Below are 24,860 nucleotides of genomic sequence, written 5' to 3' on the forward strand. Positions count from 1 at the left end.
TTCACTTGTGTGTCACAAGTTCTTTAGCTTCTACATTTCCCATACTATTCTCTCGGGTATTGAGGTGCCAGGAGAGGTGCTTTTAGGCTTTAATTCCTGTCACTGGGGCCCTGGGTTGCTCGGTCTGTCTCACTGCTAGTTCTTCTGCCTGGTTTATTGGTCTGGATGAATGGTTCATTGTTGTTGGACTTTGGTACAGTTCAATTTTCTGTCTGTTTTGGTTGTGTTTTTATTTCTAAATCTTTGTTGTTCTTAAACTTGGTTGTGCGAGGAGGTAGTGTTTCCACCTACGCCTCCATCTTGGCCAGAAGTCCGATTTCATCTTCTAAATAAAGCCCATTCACTGCCATCAGCCACTCAAACCAGGGCCATCTCTCCTATAGAACTACTACCTCAGTCCCCAAATTGCTGTTCCTGTCTCTACTCCAATCACCCTAAAAATCTTTTCTGTACACAGTAAGTAGTCAAAGGGATATTTCTACCAATGGGATCATGTCAATTGCTTGCTCAGAAGTCCACAACTTCCTCTCTTTTTAAGATTTCATTTATTTGTAGCTCAGTGGATTGAGCGTGGGCCTGCGAACCAGAGGATCACGGTTCGATTCCCAGTCAGGGCAAATGCCTGGGTTGCAGGCAGGTTCCCTGCAGGCCAACTCCCAGCAGGGGATGCACGAAAGGCAACCATACATTGATGTTTCTCTCCCTCTCTCCTTCCCCTCTAAAGATAAATAAATAAATAAAATAAAATAAAATAAAAGATTTCATTTATTTATTTTTAGAGAGAGGAGAAGGGAAGGAGAAGGGGAAACAACAATGTGTGGTTACCTCCCACGCGCCTCCTACTGGGGACTTGGCCTGCAAGGGAGGCACGTGCCATTGACTGGGAATCCAACCAGTCACCCTTTGGTTTGCAGGCCCAAGCTCAATCCAGTGAGCTACACCAGCCAGGGCCCACAACTTCCCTTTATCTTCAAATAGTCCAACTGCTGCCTGGGACCCACAAGGTCAGAGCCTACCCTTGACACCCTTCATCTCACTCCCCTCCCATGTCTGTTCCAGCCACAGTGGCCTTCTGTAACACGCATGCTTCTAGAACAGGCACACTCCCTTCTCTCAGGCCTCTTGCACTGGCTGTCCCCTCCACCTGGCTTGGCCTTTCCTTCCCTGTTGCCAGTGTACACCGCACTTCAATGCCATACCCATAAACTTCTCCTAGCATTCGGCACCACTTTAAAGACTTACAGGAAATGGAAGTATGGAAATGTCCTCTCCAATTAAAATGCCACCTTTTGGGGGGCCTGTCTTGCTTGCCACTTCACTCCTAAAGGGCCAGACAAGTTCCTCAATGAATACTTATTGAATGAATGAATAATTCACCCTCTGCCCCCATCGTGTTCATAAAGATCCCTAATCTGGCGCTTTGGCAGTCTCACCTGAAAGGCATCCTGGGTAAAGTGCAAGTAGAGATGGGCGGGGTGCGATCACCTAAAGAAGTCGGTAAGTATCGCCCAGGTGGAAGAGCGCGCCTGCGCGCACACGCGCGCCACGGCCCAGTCCCACTTCGGCCGCGGTGGGGCGCTGGGCGAATGCTCCTGGGTAGGGCGATCCTCCTGGCCGGCTACAGGCCGCTCTGGCCACCCTTCTTCTCGCCTGCTCCGTCGGGAGGCCGGAGCGCCCGCCGGGTCCCTCCAAGATGGCTGCGCAGAGGAGGAGCCTGCTGCAGAGTGTGAGGAACCGGCGGCTCTCCGGGCCGGGGGCTGGGAGCCGAGGGGTGGGATGGGGGGCTGTCTGGTGCAGGTGCGGCTCGCTCTTCGCCTTGGGCCGCCTGCCTCTCCCTGGCAGGGTGCGACCGCCGCCCTCCCCTGCCCCGGGCCGGCTCCCCGCCCATTCCCCGGGACCGGGGCGCGTGCGCGTTGCCCGCCGGGCCGTCAGGGGCACGGATTCCAGGTCCGGACTACCCGAGCGTCCGGGGCACGTCGCGGGTGAAAGAGTGCTGGAGCCGGAAGGGCTTGTGGCGTCGGTAGCGGAGAGCGCAGGGGTGGTGAGCCCGACTTGGGATGATGATGATCACAGCAGCACTTGTGCGCCGCTTACTCAGTCGGCTTTGTGCCTTCCATTTGCAACTTTAATTTTCCTGACAGCCCCATGAGATGGGTACTGGGGTTACTCTTGTTTTACACACGAGGAAATTGAGGCACAGAGAAGCATCATTTGCCCGAGACCGCACAGCTGGTGAGTGACAGAGGCAGAGTTAAAAGCAGCCAGTTTGCTCTTTGCTGTTAACGACTGGCTTCCTGGGTTCCCGCCCAGGGTGTCACTTACTGTGCCTCAGTTTCCCTATCTCTAAGGTGAGAGCAGGCAGTGGGAACACTGTCTTGAGACGCATCCCTACCCTCAGTCTGGACTCTCATTGGTTTGTCCCAGCTTCTTCCAGCCCCTACATGCTCGGGACACTTGTGCACGTAGAGGCACACACATGTGTCAGCACCGGCCAGGTCAGGATGCCGGTCCCTTGGGCCCTCCGCAGACATACATGGCAGTCTGTTGTAATTGCCTGTGGACTTGCCTGCCTCCTGTTCTGGAAAGTGAACTCTTTGAAGACAAAGGCTTGTCATTTTCAATGAACAGTGTCACCAGCACCTGTCACCACTAGGTGCCAGGCATTCAACAAATATTTGTAAAATAACGAGTAAAGCATTTGTAGCCAGGTCCAGTGCTCATCGCTCCAGTGTCTCAAAGCATCAGATTTGGGGTGCAGGGGATGAGTTTCACTGCTGCATGTTAGTGGCAGGCTTTGTGTGGACTCTGAAATCACTCTTCCAGGACAGCCGCTCCCAGTTAGGAGGGGAAACATGTAAGATCTCTTTCTCCCCACTTTTGGCTGCCCCCTCTTTTTTTTTACACTGCTTGGTAATGAGTTAGGTGGACCTGGCCCTCTGCTTGGTAAGAGGGTAGGCTCCTGCGTAAAAGTCCCCGTTCTAATAAACATTCCAGAAACACTAGCTGAGTCGCAGCAAATGCTGAAAGTGATAACCATGGCAGGCTGACTTGGCTTGTGGAGGGGACTGGCTGCCAGCTTCCCTCCCCTCTAGGTATGCTGAAGCCCAGGGGTCTCGGGTTAGACAGCAGGCGAGCTTTACCAGCTCCAGAATGTGTTCCTGAGTGGTGGCACATTCTTTGAAAAACCGGATAGTTTGCTATAAGCACATAGCATGAAATGAAAGGCCAAGGGATGCCAGGCACGTCTGCAGCAGGCCCCTTTCACCCTAGTGAGGAGGGAGGCATTTCTGCTCACAGGGTGGTGAGTGGGGCTTGCTGTCCCGAGTCTGGTGAGAGTAGCTCCAACACAATTGTTCCACAATGACTGTGAGGGCTGCTAGCGCAGGCCTGGCGATACAAAGCTGAATGAGGCATTTGCTGCCCTCGCTACATTTGCAGACCGTCTTAGGAGAAGGAGCCACATAGCACTTACACAGGGCGTAAGGCACCCAGCAGTCAGTGTGTTGAGGGGCTGCGGGCTGGCTGGACCAGCCAGTGGAGGCTGGCAGGAAGGGCTGGTGAATCCCAGTATGGTGCTGGAGGGGTGCGCTGGGGCCAGGTGACAGAGCACAGAATGGAATGACGTCCCAATGACTTCCCTTTTATCCCAGGCAGTGTGGTACCTTCAAAGGTCTTCTGAAGAAAAGAAGAGCTTTTGAAGGTAGCTAGATGTGTTCAGAAGAACCTGGGCCCTTTGCCACCTGCTAAAACAGAGTATGAATCTTGTATGGCCTTGGGCAAAAGTCACTTAACACTCCTGAACCTTGGTTTCCCAACCTGAGAGGGCTTCCAGAAGTGTCATTAGTGTTAAGTGAGCGAACACGTTACATGCGGAGCCTGGCAGGTCACACCGCAGCCGTGAAGTTCCGCCTTTAGTTCTGGGGTTCATTCCCTCCAACGTCACTGAGCACCCACTAAGTGCCAGGCACCGGGTAGGTACGGGGGACACAGCCTTCATGAAGCTTATGTTCTAGTCTAGGAAAGGAGACAGGAAACGGGGAACAAATACATATTGTGTATGATGTAATAATATCTGTGATGTAACATCAGGTGGTGCTGTGAGGATTAGTCTGGATTCACACACAAAGGATAGTGGAGGGGCCACTTTAGACCAAAGTAGAGGAAGACCTCTCAAAGAAATGAGCCCTGGGCAGGCAGCTCAGTCAGTTAGAGCGCCGTCCCTATACGCCAGGGTTGTAGGTTCAATCCCCAGTTAGGGCACATGCAAGAAGCAACCAAGGATTTAAAAAATAAAAAATATTTGATGAAATGAGGTCGGGGATGTGGGAGGGAGTATTCCTTCCTAGGGGAACAGGGATGCAAAGGCCTGCTTGTTTGGGGAGCGAGGAGGAGGCCAGCATGCGTGGAATGGAGTACACTGGGGAGCAGGTGTAGCCAAGGCCCAGGCAAGCCTGTGAATCTGTGGACTTCGGATTCGGTCTAAGCGTGATGCAGAACTCTGGTCTGGCTTGAGTGGGGGCGTGATGTGGTCTGATTTGTGATTAGAGAAAGCCCTTTGTTGAGAAGTGCTTGAGTGTCGAGAGCAGAAGCCGGGGACCTGCCGAGTGCGACTCGCTTGTCCAGATGGGAGGTTCCAGAAGCTTGGGCAGCGGGGTGGCAGGGGAGTGGTGAGGAGGACTGGGCTCTGGCTGTATTTCGGAGGAAGATCCGATTGGCTCTGCTGGCAGATCGGATATGGGGGGGCATGACTGAGGAAGACTACAGGGTTTTCGTTGCAGCCTCAGCGGGGCCCTGCGCTGAGGTGGGGAACCCAGGAGCGCACTGCAGGCAGGAAGAGCCGAGAGTTTGGTTTTGCCTGTACTATTTATTTACTAAGTCATTTTAAAAATCAACTTGAGGCCCTGGCTGGTGTAGCTCAGTGGATTGAGCACGGGCCTGCAAACCAGACAATCGCGGTTCGATTCCCAGTCAGGGCACATGCCTGGGTTGCAGGCCAGTTCCCGGCAGGGGCAAGTTCCCAGCAGGGGATGCATGAGAAGCAACCATACATTGATGTTTCTCTTCCTCTCTCCTCCCCTTCCCCTCTAAAGATAAATAAATAAAATATTTTTAAAAATAAAAAAAATAAAAAGCAACTTGAAATCAATTTTTTTAACTTAGACATATCCCAAGCAATTACAGATGCTAGCTATGTATTTTTCTAACGTACGTGAAAATAATCATAGACCCATTAAAATAAAAACCTCCGTTAGGCCCTGGACACCCGCCGTCCCTGAGCGGGCAGCATGTGGTCCACTGCTCCGGCACACAGTGAGTGCTCCTGTCACTGTTTCAGAGGGTGCCGGCCTGTATTTGCGATGAAAACATAGCAACCTTTGACGAAGGCCCTGGTGGGAGAGGTGGGAGCCCCAGTGTGGAGCCGATCCCAGAGGAGCAGGGGAGGAGAAGGGGGTCATTCAGGAAGACAGGTGGCAGCAGGCATCGGCGTCTCAGGCGGTTCAAGCGTTTTGGAGGGAGAACCCGGCCCCCACCCTGCGCCCTCTCCCCGGGAGCAGTATCCTCTCTCTCTGAGCTTCCTCTCGGCCTCCACGGGGCTCAGTGCTTTCAGCACAGAAACACTCGGCCTTTTCATGCTATAATTTGATATTCAAGCTGTGGCCTGAACTCAGAACCGAGCTTTGTCCGCTTCTGCGTCCCAGGAGTTGGAGATGAGCCTCTGTGGGCACTGGAATGAACCCTTTTTATGGGACGTGCCCACGAGGGTATGTGCGGAGCGGATGCTTACATATAGGTATGCGCGGTGTTTGTAACAGCCTTAATGGGTTGAACATAGTTGGAGCACGAAGAAGCTTTTCATTCCAAAATATGAATCTGAGAAACTCCCTCACACGATTGAGTGAAAACTAGGCTTTTTGAAACAGCGTTTTTTTAACCGTATTTTCTGTTAAATCTCTTGTGAGAAATTAATGTGTAAGCCATCACAGAGTTAAAGTATGTCGTGCGTATGTACGCGGCTCTGCGGGGAGGAGGCTGTGTGAGCGGAGGCGCCGGCCCCCTTGTCAGCTTCCCAGCCAGTCCTTGCTCTGGGTGCAGAAGCACCCCTTGCTGCTGGTGCCACTGGGCCTGGCATTTGGGGCGTGGGAGAAAGTATGCATCAGTGTGCACTGGGGTGGAGGGGTGGGCGGTTTGTGTGAATAGAAAATCCGTGACCTTTCCAAAAATTGTTCAGAAATGTGGAGGAAGCAAGCAAGAGACTGGGAGTCTGGTGCGTTGGAGTGGAGTCAGCCATGGCGTCTCCGTGTGGAAAATCCCCGGGCAGGTGGAGGGAAGCGGGAGACCACGGTCACCACACAGCCCGCCCAGCCGCAGCAGTGTGGGAGTGATAGCAGGGCCACCGCTGGAGTCTGGGGGGACCACATAGTGTCCCGCTCCCACTCCCACACGGTAGAACCTCCTCTGACTCTGGCCGCTCGTTACTGAATGTTTGAGGTGCCGGGGGACTGCAGTGTGGGCAGGCCCTTCCACTGAAGGAGGGTCCACGAGTGTCTGAGAAGTTGCCTGTATGTCCCTGGGTCTAAGATGCCATTATTTTACACGCTGCTGAGAAAGAAGACACACAGCTAGTAACTGCAGCAGGCCAGGTTCAGAGACGTTCAAGTGTGGGAAGTACGTGTGTTTGAATCAGCAGAGCAGGGTCGCTGATCAGCGGGACCAGGCCACAGCATGAGAGTTGCCACAAAGCCAGATGGTTAAGGGGCGCTGAGCAGGGTGGCCCGTAGGCACCGTGGGGCCACGGGGATGGGTTTCTCAGGGAAGGGGCCCCGTGGCCTGGGCGGTGTTTTCCCAGAGTCTGGGACACGTACAGGGAGGTGGTTTGGTGTGCCCTGGTGTGGGGCTCATCTTTGCGCATTGTGGAGGGTATTTGCTTTTCGGCTCTTTTGTACACTCCCTGATAACCTAGGAAGGGAAGACTTGGTTGGGTCCTCGCATGCGTCCTAACAGCTTGTTGACCTCTCTGACCTCTCCTTTTTGTTAGCGGAGAGGGCAGGGCTTCGGCTCAGACTCTGCTGCCGGCAGTCAATTCAACTAGAATGTGATAACCTCGCTTTGTTTTAGTTTTTTCATTATCTTCGAGATACAACAAATAACGCTGGGTTTCCACTCAGGATCCTGAAAAGGTGTACGTCCACAATGAAGTCATTTGAGTAAAACAAAGCGTGTCTATATAAAGGAAAGCTATGAAGTGGGTGGTTTCTCAAAGACGGGTGGATGGTTGAAGTTTGGGGAGTGCGGCCTCTGGCCCTGGCTGGGCGGATGGCACCGCTGGGGTGGGGAGGGCCGTGGAGGGGAGGGAGGCCTGGCCTCGCCGTGGACGGGGATGTGTATCTGGCAGGCAGAACCACTTGTTTGTGGTGCTGGTACAAAAATAGTCTCAGCTGCTAACTTTGGTTGTGTGGCTGGTGCCAGTATCACCATGGATACTTTTTAATATGGTCTTTGGGTATTTTTTCTTATTTCTTCCTGATGTTTAAGCAAGCAAAGTCACATTGGCTAGGAACTTAATGTTTAAAGGGCCGACGTGGAGTAAGCAGGGCTTTGCTCAGCAGTGTTGGCGCATGTGGACCGCAGGCGTGTTCGGAAGCACAAGCGTGTCTCTGCTCTCAAGGGTCAGCAGCCCTGTCGTTTGAGGCCCCAAAATGGTACCCGCTCTTCAGGTAGCGCAAACCTCTGGTGCAGGTGTTGCTCCCATGCTGAGTTGGTGCGGACACCTGCCCGAGGCAGGTTAGCTTTGCACACTCTGTCTGGTCACAGGTTTTCAGAAATCATTACAGAAGGCCTCTGCCTGTACAAGCCAGGTAGCTGCGTGAGATTGTTCGTCTGTCAGAGGGTGATATTCAGAACTATGTGAAGGACATTTAATTTTCGACCAAGGTGCAAAGGTAATTTATTGGAGAGAGGGTAGTGTTTTCATCAGACAGTATTGGAACAACTGGACTTTCGTATGTAGGAAAAAAACATTGAATTAAACCTTTTTTGTGCAGAGATTAACCCAAAATGGATCTCAGGTCTAAATGTAAAACTATAAAACTTTCGGGAAAAAGCAGGAGAAGACCCTGTTACTTGCAGCTGGACAGAGAGCCGTCGCCCTGACTCCGAAGCATGAACCGTGAAAGAAGAGATTGATAACATGGGCTGCACCAGGACTTAAAGCCTCCGCTCTACAAAGGTTCTGCGGAGTGAACGAAACGACAAACTGCAGGCTGGGGGAGTATTTGCAAGTCGCCCGTCTGACAGGACACGTATCCACATATGTAGAGAACTCCCGAAACTCACCAGTTAAGCAGACAGCAGCCTAGTTTAAAAATGGACATAAGCCAAATGGATTGAAGCCACAGTGAGACACCACGCATCCTACATCGTCTAAATCAGGTTGGGGGGCACCATGTGGCGGCGGGGACGCGGAGAGTGCCGGAGCGCTCGCAGTGCTGGTGGGAGCGCACAGTGGGGCGGTTTCTGGTGAGGGCGAGCCGCAGTCTCCTCGTTCTTCAGCCTAGAGACACGCAAAGCTGTGTTCACACAAAACCCTGCCCAGCGACCTTGGCGGCAGCTCTCTCCGTGATCGCTAGAGCTGGAGGCAGCGCGCAGGTCATCCTGTAGCGGGTGCCTGGACATGATGTGCTGCATCTGCAGGTCATCTGCATGATGACCCTGCTCTTCAACACGGGACCGACTGCAGAGGCTAAAGGCGAGTGAAAGAAGCCTGTCGCAAAAGGTTATGTAACTAAAGACGCAGGGGGGTTGGTGGTTGCCAGGGGCTGGACCGAGGGGAGGACGAGGAGTCAGCACTTCATGGGCATAGGGTTTCCATCTGGCGGGATGAGAAGTTTGAGGACGGATGGGGGCAACGGCCGCACGCCGTGGAGTCTATTTAACACCACGGAAGTGTTCTCCTACAATGGTGGATTTAACATTATGTGTGTTTCATCCCAACGAAAAGCAACAAGAAAGGTTATGTACTGCATGATTCATTTATGACACTCTCACGGGGACAGTGCATGACAGAGCCGTGGCGCGTGGTCACCGGATGCCCGGGGAGGGTGTTTGGGGCAAAACTGGGCTGTGTCTGGGGTAGTGAGGGGACGTTGAAAGGTGTGGCCGGCTCACCCCAGGCTTCCTTTGCATGTTAATGTAGAGATGAAGCAAACTCCCGCACCCTGCGGAGGCCGCTCCAGGGTGCAGAGCACGGAGTCGAAGCGCCTACGGGTGTCCAGCCTTTTGGCATCTCTGGGCCACACATTAGATACACAAACACTAATGAAAACTGATGAGCAAAAAAGAGATTTTAAGTAAATGTACAGTTTTGTGTGGGGCTGCATTCATAGCCATCCTGTTGGATGTCCCTGCATCATTAAAGTAATTAAAATGAAAAGAGAAGAGGGGACTTCCGCCAAGACGGAGGCATAGGTGGAAACACTGTGCCTTCTCCCACAACGAAGTTTGAATACAACAAAGGTTTGGAGAACAAGGACACAGCCAAAGACCAGAGAACTGAATTATACGGAAGTCCCACAACAATGAACCGATCAACCGGGACCGGTAAGAGGGGCGGAGCCAGCAGTGGAGCTGGGTCGGGCAGGAAATATCCCCCGACCCAGGCACGCAGGCAGCCGGACCCAGTCGGGGTGCGGGGCAGCCTGACCGCAGTGGTCACACATTTGCGCATAGTGAGACAGACCGCGCAGGCCCCAGAGGGCGAACCCAGTGGCAGAGGGCTGATGGCGGTGGCACATTTGCGTGCAGTGGGACGAAACGCCCGGGCCCTGGTGACGGTGGCAGGTGCAGCCGCAGCGGCCGGAGGCCGCAGACAGGACCGCCATTGCTCCTCTTTGACCCCGCCCCCACAACCCAGCGACTGAGTTGCCCTGCTCTGGTGAACACCTAGGGCTCCGATCCTGATATGTAACAGGCACGAACAGTCCAAAAGATGGCCCAAGAAGAACTCAAAGCCCCAGAGCCGCTAAATCTAAGCGACCAGGAAATAGCCAGCCTCTCAGATGCACAGTTCAAAACACTGGTGATCAGGATGCTCACAGAACTGGTTGATTATAGTCACAAATTAGAAGAAAAAAATGAAGGCTAAACTAATTGAAATGAAGGGAAATGCACAGGAAACCAATAGTGATGGAAAGGAAACTGGGACTCAAATCAATAGAATGGACCAGAAAGAAGAACGAAACATCCAACAAAAATGAAGAAACAAGAATTCAAAAAAATGAGGAGAGGCTTAGGAACCTCCAGGACATCTTTAAATGTTCCAACATCCAGATTATAGGGGTACCAGAAGGGGGAAAGGAACAGCCACGAGTGGAAAACGTATTTGAACAAATAATAAAGGAGAACTTCCCCAGTCTGGCAAAGGAAATAGACTTCCGGGAAATCCAGGAAGCTCAGAGAGTCCCAAAGAAGTTGGACCCAAGAAGAAACACACAAAGGCACATCTAATTACATTAGCCAAGATTCAAATGAAGGAGAGAATTCTAGAAGCAGCAAGAGATAAGGGGACAGTCACCTACAAAGGAGTACCCATCAGACTGTCAGCAGATTTCTCAAAAGAGACCTTCCAGGCAAGAAGGGGCTGGAAAGAAGTATTCCAAGTCATGAAATCCAAAGACCTACAGCCAAGATTGCTTTATCCAGCAAAGTTTTCATTGAGAATGGAAGGACAGATAAAGTGCTTNCTAAAACAAAAAGCAAACTAAGAGGACAGCTAGATCAGGAGTGTAACTATAGAAATGAAGATCACATGGAGGGTTAGCAACAGGGGAGTGGGAGAAGGAGAAGTGGGGAGAAGGTACAGAAAATAGCATAGACAGTAGGTAGAAAATAGATAGGGGGGAGGACAAGAATAGTGGGGGAAATATAGAATCTAAAGAACTTGAGACACGTGGTTATAAACTAAGGGGGGAGAATGGTGGGGGAGGGGGTATGCAGGGTGGAGGGAAATGAAGGGGGGGAATAGAACAACTGTAATGGTATAATCAAAATATATATATTAAAAAAAATGAGAAGAGAAGGCCATACAGTTACTCCCTGTCAATACGTAAACAATCAGATGAAATTTGCTGCAAAAGCTAACCACAGGCTTTTTGCATGTCTGATTGCAAAAGCCTGTTGAAGTGGCTCTCACATCCTTTTTGGAAAGTTTACTGCTGACTTGTAAGGAGCCGTGCACAGCGCTCATGCTTACTTAATGTTCCAATAGAGCTTTCAGTCCCGATTTCTCCTTGCAGGTGGACTTTGGTCCCCCCGATCGATCATTAGCTCCTGTTCCCCACAGCAGTCTTGGGAGCACCCTGGGGGCCAGGCTCGGTTCTCTGGTGGGGTTGAGTGGGGAGGCTTTCACCGAGGCAGTGGGTCGCGCATCGAGTCGTTTCTGGGGCAGAAATGGAGGTGCCCAGAGTGCACTCTAAGGAGATTTGGGAAGTGCAGAACCCCTGTCGGGCTGGGGCCTGTGCGTGCATGGTGCACATGCACACTCGTGTGCAGGCTCTGCTGGGATTACACTGGGCAGCCTGGTTTGAGTTCTGTGGGGGAGAAAGGAGTCAGACACAGATGGGCACGCATGAGGGAGACAGAGGTCATAGGAAGACCCAAGAAGGCTGTCAGCGGAGCCTGGGGAGGGACTCTGAAGGATGACTTCCTGGGAGTGGCCCTTCCTGGGATGGGAGTCCCGAGGAACGTGGAGGACTGCTGGAGAAGGATGGGAGGGCGTTCTAGATGGAGGGAAAGAGAGGGGTGTGGGCAGGGCACCGTCAGCATTTGGTATAGGCGAAGAAGGTGTGTCAGGGAGCAGATGGGAGGGGACACACTGGAGCAGGGACCAGGGAGTAGATGCCTCAGTCCTAGGGAGAGTGACTAAGGCTAGCTTGTAAGTCAGTTTCTCAGTCACCTGGCTGGAACTGACTACAGTGCCTATACCCTGGACCCGACCAGGAGCAGACATTGTGGGGGTGGGGCCTGGAAATCTGTGCTTTTATCCAGCACTCAAGGGATTGGAGTCAGAGCCGCTGCAGTGAGAGGTGCAGTGAGAGCCACTGCAGGAGCCGCCCAGGAGTCTTCTCCCAAGAGCTCGCTTCATCGTGTGCGTGTCTCATGCATGTTTGTGACATCGCTCGCTCCTGCAGTGCACTGCTGAGCCTTGCCTTGGGGACTGGGGCCTTTGTCAGGGAACAGGTTTGTGGGCTAGCCATAAAAAATGCCAGCCCTCATGAGTGTCTGTTCATGCAAGCAGCATCATTTTGCAAAAGGAAGTAGAACCCTCTGTGCAGGCTCTGGGCCCGCTGGGTTTTCGTTGGGGAAGAAAAGGAAGGTGCGGTGGGGCCTGCCTGGAGGAGAAGGTGACACTTCCTAATTCCTTAGTGTCCCTCCCAGGAGCAGCAGCCAAGTTGGACAGATGACCTGCCGCTCTGCCACCTCTCTGGGGTGGGCTCGGCCTCCAACCGAAGCTACTCTGCTGATGGCAAGGGAACAGAGAGCCACCCGCCAGAGGATAGCTGGCTCAAGTTCAGGTGAGAGTGGCGGGAGTGCACTCCTGGGCATCGGAAGTGGGTTTGCCAGCAAGAAAAAGCAGCATGTAACTGTCTCACGTGGGGCTTGCCAGGGAGATGAGGCCTGTGGGGGGTGGCATCTGCTGCTGTCCCTCCACACCTAGGCCTCAGACCAGCCTAGCAGCCTAGAGCTTGCTGCAGTGGGGAGCATGGCCAGGGTAAAACGATGGTCACAGTGGTCCAGGCAGGCACCTGAAGCCACAGCTCCTGTGCCTTTGGTGTCCCCCAGTTGTCCCCCCTCCCCCTCCACTCTGGAGCTCGCATCAATCCCCCGTGAGCCTCTAGTCTCAGGCCGCCTCCTGCCTCTCCATCAGGAGCGAGAACAACTGCTTTCTGTACGGGGTCTTCAACGGCTACGACGGCAACCGGGTGACCAGCTTTGTGGCCCAGCGGCTGTCTGCAGAGCTTCTGCTGGGCCAGCTCAACGCAGAGCACGCAGAGGCCGACGTGCGCCGTGTGCTGCTGCAGGTACAGTGCTCGGGCCGGCTGCCCGCCACCGGGTGGGTCCTGTCCCCTGGGAATGTGGAATGTGGCCCTGCAACTGTGAAGTGTGGGCTTAGCCAGGGATGGTCTGCAGGCCCTGCCCGCTCCTTCTCTGCTGCAGAGGACCCCGCTTTGGGAGCCTCCCTCAGCAGCAGGGGCCGCCCACTCCTGGGCGTCCACGAGCAGGCAGCCAGCAGCAGTCCTTACCCTCAGCTGGCTGGGCTGGCCCTGAAGGAGATAGTCCTGGGGAGCGAGGAAGTAGGGATGGAACCTTGGACAGAGGGGTGTAGTGGGGTGCTGATTCAGGGCGATTCAGGATGGCCCCTTTCCTTTGGGCGTGGCTCAGGTGCTCAGCCTCTGGGGGCTGCCTGCTCCCTGGGCCTCACCTCCTCACTCCGGTCTCCTGGTGCTCCCTGGCCAGTCCTGCATTTCTGCCTGTTGCTGTTGGGGCGATTTTCTTCCTGGCATCTCCCTCTGGAAGCACATCTGGAGGCACTTAGTTTGGGCGAGGAGGACGGACTCCTGTTCCTGGAAAGCAGTGTTCCCAGCTGTTCTCCCTCCCCCACACCTGGGGCCAGGCTCCCTCCCCGGCCTCGGGCCCTGTGCCTGTGATTCCCAGCCGGTCGCCCAGGACAGGCAGCAGCGTGACTGATGCAGTGAAGGCATCAGCTGTCACTGATGCAGACTTACCCTGATCCCGGCGCCAAGTGCTCAGCCACCCTCAGAACAGTCCTCACCTTTTCACAGGTGGTTCCAGGCCTGTGCTCAGCCTCCATGTCCTTCGCCTTTACTCTCTGGTCGCTCCACAGCGCTGCATGTGAAGCCCCACCACCTGGTGACCTGCTGTCAATACAGTGTGTTGCCATTAGTTGGGGCGTTTCAGCATCAGGTGGCAGCAGCGTTCCGAACTGGCAGCTGAGCCCTGCGCTGTCCCCTCTGTGCTCTAGGCCTTTGACGTGGTTGAGAGGAGCTTCCTGGAGTCCATCGATGATGCTCTGGCCGAGAAGGCAAGCCTGCAGTCCCAGCTGCCCGAGGTAACCTCCCTGGCCTGCTCCCCGGGAGAGGCGTGTCCACACTGGCTCAGCAAGGAACACGTACCCATCTGCTATGTCACTCCCAAGCCATTGACACCACTGGGCCAGGGCGGCAGGAGTTGGGGGACATTCCCGACTGGGGCACCTAGGGGATGGTGGGTTTAACCTCCAAGGGGCGTCCTGCGCTGCTATGGGCAGCTTTATTCAGGCTCAGCATGGGGTGGACAGTGAAGGGTGTGAGGCAAGTCCCTTTTGGGTCAGACTTCAACTTAGATCTGTCCACAGCCTTGTCACCCACCTACCCACTCGCATTACCCACCAGCATTTTTGGAGCCCAAAGAACAAGTACGGGCACCTCTGGCATTTCAGAAGAGCTTGCCTGGAAGGGTGGCTTCCACCATGGCTGGGCCCCCAGTGCCTGCCCTTTAAGGGGATCAGGTGGTTGGTGAAGTGGTCTCCAGGGGACCAGGACTGCGCTGACCCTCGGCGGTGGCTTGTAGGGTGTTGCCCAGCACCAGCTGCCACCTCAGTATCAGAAGATCCTCGAAAGACTCAAGGTGCTGGAGAGGGAGATTTCGGGAGGGGCCATGGCTGTCGTGGCCGTCCTGCTCAACCGCAAGCTCTACGTCGCCAACGTTGGTGAGCCACCCATGTGTCCCAGGGTGGGGAGGGCCCAGAGGGGCAGCTTCAGGGTTGGTGTGTTCTTCGGGCAAGGAGGACCTCCCGCCATCCTGAGCCTGCCAAGGCTGTTGAGTGCGTCTCCCTGTTACTCTCCGAGAGTGTCTCGTCGCAGTGGGGGAGCTGGAGTACCAGCTGGGACGCAGGCGTCTTCTGCCTGTAATCCCCTTGCCACATCTAACCGGCTTGTGGCCTTGTGGGAGGTGTGCCCCTGCCTGGGTCATCTCAGTGGCTTCCTCTTCTGGAAGAGACTGTTGTCTGTAGAAGACTCACTTGGCATCCCACGGAGGGGCCGTAGGGCAAGGGGTCACAGGGATGTCCTGTGGGCGAAGAAGAGGCCATCTGGGACCCTGAGAAGGCCATGAGGCCATCTGGGACCCTGAGAAGGCCATGCCCCCGAGTGCCCATTACTGCAGGAGCCCTGGAGACCACACCGATAGTGTCCCTCTTCTCTTCCTCCCTTTGTTATGATTTTGTTCTAGAAAAAAAATTACAAGTGAGAAAAAAATGGAGTGACTAGCCTGATGACCCCTCTTGTGCCTGTCCCCAGTGCCGACAGGCATGTCCTCGTGGCCAGTCTCTTTTCACCTGCAGCCTTTGTTGCTGCAAAGCAAACGCCAGGCACCATGGCCTGGTGCCTGTAAATACTGCAGTGCTCTCCCTAGACAGAAGATGTCGTGTGAAAACCATCATCATAGTCATCCTGGGGTGGCAGTGGGAAAGTTTGGCCTGGTTCCCGCTGCTGTTGGTGCTCCCTGGCTGGTGGCTCTCCTGGGGGCCGCTTTCGCTGCTACTTTCAAGGCTTCCCACATGTGAGACGCCTGCTTCGAGGCTCTGTCCCCTCTGAACATGGCCTTTCCTCCCACGCCTGGTCTTTGCTCAGCTGCTCAAATTCCGTTGCAGGTACGAACCGTGCACTTCTCTGCAAGTCCACAGTGGACGGGCTGCAGGTGACACAGCTGAACATGGACCACACCACGGAGAACGAGGATGAGCTCTTCCGCCTCTCACAGCTGGGTGAGCCGGGGTCAGTGGCGGGGCCCTTGGTGGTCACGCAGAGAGATGTGTGAAGTAGGTGGGCTGTGCCTTGGGCTTGGGACCAGCCTGCCTGGGGTTGAACCGCAGCTCTGTGGCTTACTAGTTGGTGATGTGTGGGATTGACTCGGGTTTTCTGTACCTGTTTCCCCATCGACATATTGAGATAGCAGTCACACTTCCCTCGGGGTGTGGTGAGAATGGGAAGAGCAAGTGTGTGTGAAGTGCTCCCTCTGGGAGCTGCTGGCACACTCACCGCTGTTGCTGGGGTCCGAGGCCGAAGAGGCCCTGAGATTTCAGGCACCGCTATAGCACTCCCCCTTCCCAGGCAGGAAGGGCTCTCGGTCAGCAGGTGTTCTGATGGGGATGGGGACAGAGGACCCTGGGTGACATTGGCTTGGCGGCTCTCCAAGGCACCTGATGTGGCTTCATTTCCTTGGGCCCCTGGTGCCTTGTTTCGTGGCTGTGTCTGTCCCTTCTTTTTGTCCGTCATTATGAGCAGGGTCTGGTTTGTCCTGTTCTCCCCGGTAGGTTTGGACGCGGGAAAAATCAAGCAAGTGGGGGTCATCTGTGGGCAGGAGAGCACCAGGCGCATCGGGGATTACAAGGTCAAATACGGCTACACTGACATCGACCTACTCAGGTAGGTGGCTGGCCCAGCGCGCACTCCAACCCCACCTCGGTTAGGCTCTCAGGACAGAAGGTGCAGTTGAGGTGCAGTTGAGGTGCAGAAGGTGCAGTTGAGGTGCAGCTCAGGGCCCAGAGGGACTCTTCTTTCCTCCCTGTCAGAGAGGCTGTTGTGGGGCCATAAGTCAGGGGCCGATAGAGCGAGGTTAGCAAGGGGTCAAAGCCGAGGGACAGCATCCCGTGCCACGGGGCCTGGAAGGAGAGGCCAGGGTTAGCCCAAGATGCTGGTGTGGACAAGGACAGACCAGGGACCTGCTGGCCAGTGCTGTGTATGTCCTGGGCAGAGGTGCACGACAGGCTGCAGGCTCCCCCAGCGAGCATTGCCCTTCTGGCTGCCGCCCAGTGCTCGTAGCAATGCACGGGCAGTGAAAGCCCCTGAGAGCCTGGACCGTGCCGGCCGCACACAGCCCTGCACATGCTGTCTCCTACTCAGGCCTTGCCCGGGCCCTAGGACGTAGGTGCAGTTACTGCCCAGAGACGTTATCACAGGAGGAAACTGATTGGCCAGCTATCGGCTGAGGCAGGACTTGAACCCTGAAATCTGAGCGTACATCCTTAAATAGGCGTGTGCGTGTCTCATCACGGCGTTTAGTGTCACAACCAGAGCCGTGGAGGAATCACACCAAAGCCCCACCATCAGAGGCCAGACCACGCCCTGCCTCAGAGGCACAAGTTAGAAATCTCTCACGGGGTAGGCAGTTGCGTTCGGAACTGTGTGTTTCTTATTCGAGTGGTTCTTTTGCTTTGTTGGAAAGTACGCCTGTGGTTTAAAATAATTAAAACAGTGCCAAGGGGCACTGTATTCTGGGGCCACAGCCCACTCAGGGGGCCGAGCAATGTGCCGAGCAAAGTGTATTTTCCTCCTACCCCAAGCCAGGGCTCCTCCCCCAGAAGTGGTTGGTGTCTTGTGCCCCCGCCTGAAGTTCCTGTGTGCGTGCACATGAATGCGCGTGTGTGCGCGTATGTACGTGTGTGTGTGTGTGTGTGTGTGTGGTGGGAGCAGGGCTGGGGTGGGCATCCTTTCCAAACACACACTAAGTGCTGGCTTCCCCTCGTGGGTGTGCTGCACCTCGCTTTTTCCATCAGGTGCCCACCCCCCCGTTTCTGCACACCGGCAGGTGGCGCTGGCGGCGTTCCTCGTAACAGCTGGGGTGTGGCTGCATCAGCACTTGCCCACTGGCCCCACTGATGGACCCCCGGGTGTTTCCAGACTCTGCTCTTCCAGAAACACCTGGGAGTTCCCGTGTGCGCATACACACGCAAGAACAGGACTCTTGCCGGCCCTGACAGCGCGTCAGAAGGGGCCTCTGTGCAGACCAAGTGTCCGTGGGGTCCCGTCCACTCGACACTTGCTCTGGAGGAGCCCAGGGGGAGTGGGCTTTACAGCGAGAACCCCACTCTCGCTGCCCCACCCTCCCCCTGCCACTGCCCAGGCTCCGTGGACAGGAGATGCCATGTGGGGCCAGGATTGGGCATTTGACCTTTGCTACCCCGACCCCAGCTGCCTTCCAGCCTTTCTGACCCACAGAACTTGATTTTAGCCCTCAGAAGACAGGTCTGTTTTTCTGCTTTTCTCGTTTCTCTCTTTTCCTCTTGTCAGATGTGTGTTTTGTTGTGTGTCTGGGCAGATTCTGCCCCTCGGCAGAATAGATGTGCCCTGGGGGCCATTCCAAGCACAGCGGTCCCCTCCACTCTCTCTTCCCCCAGTGCCGCCAAGTCCAAGCCGATCATTGCTGAGCCTGAAATCCACGGTGCACAGTCCCTGGATGCGGTGACCGGCTTCCTGGTGCTGATGTCCGAGGGGCTGTACAAGGCCCTGGAGGCAGCCCACGGGCCTGGCCAGGCCAACCAGGTGAGCTGGGCCTGAGCAGAGCACGGCTGGCCAGCTGCAGGGTGGTGTGCTGCCCTGGAGACCCGGCCAGCCCTCCTGCACAGCACCAGAGTGCCCAGGGGCCTGTGGCCCTGGTTCTGAAATGCCTTTGCCAGGCATCCCCAGGTTCAGAGCTGGGGAAGAAAAAGCCCAGAGCTTCACGAACACCCATCCCGCCCAAAACTTTGCTCATTCTGGGCTTGAAGAAGTGTCAGCTCCCTGAGCCCCAAGCAAAGCCTGAAGGGAAGAGGGTGAGACGGACATGGACCTGTGGAAAAGGTCCTGGCCGAGGAGGAGAGCTCCGAAGTGGGGCAACCTGGCACGCAGAGCACTGGCCCAGGAGAAGTGCCTGCTGCGTCCGAGTCCCACTCTGCTGTTTCTCTGTTGCCTTCTAAGCTACAGATAATTTCCAGTTTGTTCTTATCTCGGCAATGGGGAAGATAACAGCATGGGATTGTGGTGAAGGCCGGGTGTGACTGGTGCAGGTCCCCTGCTGGTGGGAACCGCTGCTTTCCCTGCTCCTTGGAGTACACGCACCTCTGACAGTCGCCACTAACCGGTCACTTCATGGGTGACTTGGAAGCAAGGACTCCTCCTCCTAACCTCGGGGTGCTGGGTTGTTCAGATAAGTTCAGGTTGGATTTCTCCTTCCGTCTGTGAGTCTTGTAGGAAAGGAACCTTTTCTGCTTTGTCCTTTCTGATGAAAACCTGTGAGGGAGTCTTTGGTGCCAGTCTGTTGAGAGCTGCGTTCAAAGCTCTCCACCTGTTTTATCTCACTCCTTCTAGTAGCTTGTGCCTGGAGGGGCAGTGCTCACCGTCACACCCAGTTAGGGAACGGGTGCAGGAGTTCAGGGTCTGGCCTGAGGCCGCAGCTGGCCAGTGGGGGGGCCGTGCCTGCCCTGGCCGGCCCCAGGTCCCTTCCTATTACCTGTGCCTGCCCTCTGCCTCCAAGAGACTCTGGCCAGCCACCCCCTAGAAGGTTTTGTGTGTTTGACTATCAATACGATTCTTCTCTTTTCTTTTCTTTGGTCTTCGCAATAGAATTACTCAGTGGCTTCTACTGGGTTCTAGAATTCACCGGACAGTGGACTCCCCTCTGAGCAGAGACCCTGTCCTTATTCATTCTGCATCCCCATTTCCCAATGGAATTGGCTTACGCAGCCTGTAGTAAGTCTGTTCCAGGAAGGAAAGCTTAGTAATGACCACAGTCTACACGGGGCCTTTCGGCAGTCCCCAGGGCTCCCTCACATCCATTACGTCATTTAAGCCTTGCAACAATCCAGTGAGGTGGGTCGTGTCCCTGTGTCATTGGTGAGAAAGCCAACAATAAGAGGGATCACAAGGTCACGCCATTTCTAACAAGAAAGTTCCAGAAGGATTATCCTGAACACCTTGGGGAGTTTGATTGTAGCTGTGGCTGGTGGGGACTTCCTTTACCTGCTCAACCAGTGACCCCTAAGTGTCCTGATCAGGCTCTGGAGTCACGGCCCACAGTCCCTGGGCCTCTGTGCTTCTTACCAGATGTGTGCCCCCGCCCCCAGGAGATCGCCGCCATGATCGACACGGAGTTTGCCAAGCAGACGTCCCTGGATGCAGTGGCCCAGGCCGTGGTGGACCGGGTGAGGCGGATCCACAGCGACACCTTTGCCAGTGGTGGGGAGCGGGCCCAGTTCTGCTCGAGGCACGAGGACATGACCCTGCTGGTGAGGAACTTCGGCTACCCGCTGGGCGAGATGAGCCAGCCCACAGCGTCCCCCGCCCCAGGTAAGCGTGCGGTGTGGGCAGGGAGCCCCTCAGGGGGGCCATCGGGGCTGGATGGGGCGCAGAGTGGCCGAGGCGCTGGGCCGCGCAGCCTGGAACATGGGAGGGAGAGGGAGGCCTGGCTCTGAGCCATCCTGATCCACACGCTCCGACTTCCGGCCACTCTGACTGCCTTTGTTTGTTTGTCCTTTTTACCTGAGCAATGAGGAAGGACCATCTGCCCTGCTCCCTCCTGGTGACCTGCCCGCAAAGTGCTTACAGAGACGACAGGCCCTGTGACAGGGATGATGGCTCACACCGACTGCCTATAGTCCTCATTAACAACCCTCAAGAAGAAAGTACCCCCTTTTGCAGAAAGGGAAACTGAGGTCTGAGAAGGAAGAGACTTAAGTGAGGCTAGGCATCCAGACAGAAGGCCCCCGAAGCTGAGCTCTGTCCCTGGGCTGAGTCGGGGTGGGAGCGATGCACCTGACTTTCCCCTTTTTTTGTTCTGGAATCGAGTTGCTTAGGAGCAAGGCGATTGTTCTCTCTGCACTTCCGGCCCACGCTGCTTAGTTCTTGGGACCTCACTTCTTTTTTCTTTTTTCAAACAAGCCTTAAGGCTCAGGCATACCCAGATGGATTTGTTCTTCCGTGGACACCAGGGTTATTGGAGTTTCTCTAGCTTGTTGCTATTGTGACCATATTTTTGCTTGGCCAGCCTCTGCTAGGAGCCTGTGTCTCCCCTCAGAGTAAAGCATCGTCATGGGAGCAGGCAGTAACCCTTCTAAGGAGCAGCTCAGCACTGGGTTCCCCTCCTGCTCTGAGCACCAGCGGTGCCATGCAGCTGAGCGCAGGCCCCTGCCGGCCCTGCAAGTCCCTGCTGCGGGACAATCCTGTCCCAAGGGGCACAAGGCCAAGCTGCAGCTTGGGGAGCCTGGTTGGGTCACCCCCTCCGAGCCCTCAGACACTGCCCCGTCAGGCCCTGGAGCAGCCCCCTTCACACCACCCCAGCCGGTCCCTGTGGCCCACCCCTCTTTTCCCCACGAAGCTGCAGGAGGACGTGTGTACCCCGTGTCCGTGCCTTACTCCAGCGCCCAGAGCACCAGCAAGACCAGCGTGACCCTCTCCCTCGTCATGCCCTCGCAGGGCCAGCTGGTCAACGGGGCCCACAGCGCTTCCACCCTGGATGAAGCCACCCCCACCCTCACCAAGTAAGCCCCCCCGCACTCCTGGCCGCTCTCAGGCCTGCCTCCAGGGACGGCCCTTCGTGTCTGAGCGGGAATGCGATGGGGCCAAGCCCTACAGCTGAGTGACCTTGGGCGAGAGGCCCTGCGGTCCCCTACTACTCTCATGCCCCGTCCCCCTTCCTGGGAGGCAGGGACTGGCAGTGCTGCGGGTCCCTGCAGCTTGCTGAAGCGGGCCGGGATGGGGCAGGTTTCCAGGGGCGGAGCGGCTGGGCCACCGGGAGGGAGCAGGGAGGAAGCAGGCAGCTGATGCCGACAGCCTGCCCGTCACATTTCCTTGTGGGTCCTGTGCGTGCCCTTCGAATTGGAAGGCTGTCCTCCTGTTCTCTTCTCCCGCCTCGAAGTGTGTGTTGTAGGGTGGCCTCCCCGTGGCACCCTTGCGTGGAGGGTGTTGTTTGGCCAGTTCTGGCTCGTCAGAGCTGGTGCTCTCTGACTCAGATGTCTGATTCTGCTTTGAAGTGAGTTCTCCAGGTTAAGGCGGGGGAGGAGAAGAGGCCGCAGGAGATCTGGAGCCTGCGGTGGGGTGGGCGGGCCTCTTCCCAGCTGCGGACCTGCCTACAGGTCTGGTGTCCAGCCCACCCCCTTCACTTCCGTGGAATGTGTGCCCCCCACCCCAGAGACCAGGATCTGGTTTCCACATTCCAGTCCTGCCCGGAATAATAGAGACGCCACACCCAGCCCACTCAGGGCGCAGCAATGGGAGGGGCCAGCAGGACGGGAGTGGTGTAGGAGTGGTGTTGGGATGGCAGGGTGCTGAGTCCCTCTGCCTGGAGCGTCCTTCCCTCCTCCCTGCCCCCATGCTGCTGCCAGTGCCTTCACTGAGGGCTGAGGAGCTTGCCACGCAGCTGAGCAAGGCACCCTGAGTGCAGTTGGGGTGGCTTCCCTGCCCAGCAGGCTGCCCAGAGGAAGCCACTGGCTGTGTCCACAAAGGCAGAGCATTTTCGACCAGGCAGGAGAAACAGCCATCTCTCTGCACCTCCAGCTCCCTGGGCCCGAGGCAGCCCCTTTCCCCAGCTTTGCATCTGAGCGTTAGTCGGGCCCCACTGTGGGCTGACCTGGAGCCAGGCGCCGGGTGCTGGACAGTGCTGGGAGTTCACAGGACAGTGTGCTAGCCGGTGCTGCCCAGCTGTGTGGTCCGGGACAGAGAGTGGGGGTCCAGGGAGCTCTGAGTACGTGGGGGACCCATCTTGCCAGCCTGTGAGAGGAGTAAGGAGAGAGTAGGGCAGGTTTACTTGGAGAAGAGCCTCTGCCAGCCTGTGGTCAGTGGTATTTGGGTCGGGACGGGTTGGAGAAACCGGTGTGGACGACCTCCAGCTCAGCGCTGCCCGGAGGGTCGCGAGGCATGTACAGTAGCCACTAGCCATGCATGGTTATTGAGCCCGGAACTGAGGGATCTGCTTTAATTCTGGTTCATTTAAATGGCCACATGCAACTAGAGCTTAGAAGACACATCGGGCTTTTCATCTGCTCCTAAGAACACGTGGTTGGATGGCGTTTCGTTAGAGAGACCTTTGGCCTAAGGCAGGGGCCTCTCCGTCCCCTGGCCAAGAGCCGAGGCCCCTGACTGGCCCTCTCCCCTGTCGTCCTCACAGCCAGAGCCCGACCCTGACCCTGCAGTCCACTAACACGCACACCCAGAGCAGCAGCTCCAGCTCGGACGGGGGGCTCTTCCGCTCCAGGCCCGCCCACTCACTGCCACCTGGCGAGGATGGCCGTGTTGAGCCCTACGTGGACTTTGCTGAGTTTTACCGCCTCTGGAGCGTGGACCACGGCGAGCAGAGCGTGATGACGGCACCCTAGCCCTGCCCAGGGAGTGCAGCCCGAGCAGGGTCTCGCCTGAGGACCAGGGGGCCACCACTGGGGCAGGGTGGGTTTCATCCTGTTGCATCTTGTGCCATTGGGGCTAGTGGGTGCCCGGTCCTCAGCCTGCACCCCTGAACTCTCAGTGCGGGAGAGAACTTCCTCTCGGGAGTGCCAGTGCAGGCAGACCCTCCAATGGGCCTCGTCACTGCACAGGGGGCAGCAATGCCCTTGGGCAGCCTCAGCCAGGACTGTGCCCATTTCCCAGAACAAAGGGTGCAAGTGCAGGAGCTGGGCTGGCCTGCAAGCCCACCACGTGGGGCAGAGTGTGAGGAGGTTCTCCTGTGACCCCACAGCTTTCCGCCACTGCCCACCCCTCCGGGGAGCCTATGGCAGTACTAGTGCCCCTCACCACTAGGTGGGGCTCCCCTTTCTTCTCCAGCCTCCAGAGTGAACCCCAATAGGCAGCTGCACTCCAAAGCCTGCACCTGACCCTGGGCCCCTTGCCCGGGCCAGCCCGGTTGTTCTTGGTGGTAAATGTTTGGGGAGACCAGGGGTGTTGGGGGCCTGGGATGGCTGCAGAGGGGCCAGGTCAGGGATAGAGGAGCTGGAGGTAACTGGCCCTAGAGCCCCCCAGAGAGGGTGGGCTGGGCTGGTGGGCTTCCCCAGAGATGGGGGTGTGGGAGAGGTGAGGATGTGTCTGACCCTAGTGCGGGGCTGTGGCCACCCTTGTCAGGCCCCTCCCAGGGACAGAGGCTCCGGATCGGGTTGAACAGACTCTGCTGGGCTGTTCCCGCCCTGCAGGTGGGGAAGGCCGCGGGCTGGGGAGCCACGAAGATGAGTGCTTGTCAGCACTAACAGTGATGATCTCTGCAGGCCCCAGAGCAACAAACAGGCCTCGAGTTGGGCCTGGCTGGTGTTGTGTGAGAGACGGAACAGTGGGAAGTGGCTGCAAAAGGGGGCAGCTTCTCTGGTACCTGCTGCTTTGTCCTCAGGCTTGGGCTTGAGATGTGCACCGTTTTTACCGACGCCAGGGGCAGGCTTGGGCCACTAGGCCCCGAGTGAGACCATCACAGTACTCCCTGCCTGCTGTGGGGAGGGGCTGCTCCTGCGCACAGGGGAAGCGAACCCCAGAGACTCAGCATGCCCGAGGCACGTGTCCGAGGCTGGGCAGAACTCAGCCCTCCTGCCGGGTCCTGAGTGCCCTGGCTTCTGCCAGCCCCTCCCCCCACTGTCCCCCAGGCACCGCTCACCGGGGACTGGCCACTGTGGGTAGTCTCCAGGGGCCTGGACTCTGAAACATTAAAGGCCCATTCCAAGGCCCTGCGTGGGCTGCGACCCCAGAATACGGTTCCCGAGGGGAGCCTGGCCGGAACAGGGGAGCTGCTGCGCCTCCACTGGGAGGCCATCTCTGATGTTCGGGGGAGCGGGGGAGTGATTTTAAGTCAGTCACAAAAGCTTGGAAACAAGGGGAATTCCCTTCCAGGAATGTCTCGGTGGTGCTCTCTGGTCCCGAGAAACAGAATCACTTTTTTACCACAGCAAAGAAGTAATAAACGGTGTTGTCGTGCATCATTGTGACCGTGGTAGCATTGCTTTTGCTCCTATCTCCTGGAATGCAAGTGGCCCGGGGTCCGGGTGGGCTGGGTGCCTCCTGTCCTCCAGCTCCCCAGGCTGG

The 24,860-nt window shown here is 56.4% G+C and overlaps 1 protein-coding gene across 3 annotated transcripts; it reads left to right on the forward strand.

The window, feature by feature from the left end:
- Window positions 1-1,651: 1,651 nt before the first annotated feature.
- Window positions 1,652-24,758, forward strand: TAB1 (TGF-beta activated kinase 1 (MAP3K7) binding protein 1). Of its 3 annotated transcripts, none has more exons than XM_037068292.1 (11): window positions 1,652-1,726; window positions 12,433-12,569; window positions 12,923-13,076; window positions 14,039-14,125; window positions 14,626-14,764; window positions 15,707-15,820; window positions 16,370-16,481; window positions 18,233-18,377; window positions 19,868-20,159; window positions 21,187-21,349; window positions 22,975-24,758. In XM_037068292.1, exons 1-11 carry the CDS (start codon window positions 1,694-1,696, stop codon window positions 23,180-23,182), a joined length of 1,584 nt encoding a protein of 527 aa, XP_036924187.1. In that variant the 5' UTR covers window positions 1,652-1,693; the 3' UTR covers window positions 23,183-24,758. The 3 variants fall into 3 exon arrangements, with proteins under 3 accessions (XP_036924187.1, XP_036924186.1, XP_036924188.1); XM_037068291.1 differs by having other exon boundaries at window positions 1,682-1,726; window positions 12,421-12,569; XM_037068293.1 differs by having other exon boundaries at window positions 1,682-1,726; window positions 12,421-12,569; window positions 19,937-20,159.
- The last annotated feature ends 102 nt before the right edge of the window (window positions 24,759-24,860 follow it).

This window comes from Sturnira hondurensis, unplaced genomic scaffold (assembly GCF_014824575.4).
Source record: "Sturnira hondurensis isolate 20B ecotype Veracruz unplaced genomic scaffold, ASM1482457v3 Scaffold0017436, whole genome shotgun sequence".
In the NCBI taxonomy this organism is placed as follows: Eukaryota; Metazoa; Chordata; class Mammalia; order Chiroptera; family Phyllostomidae; genus Sturnira; species Sturnira hondurensis.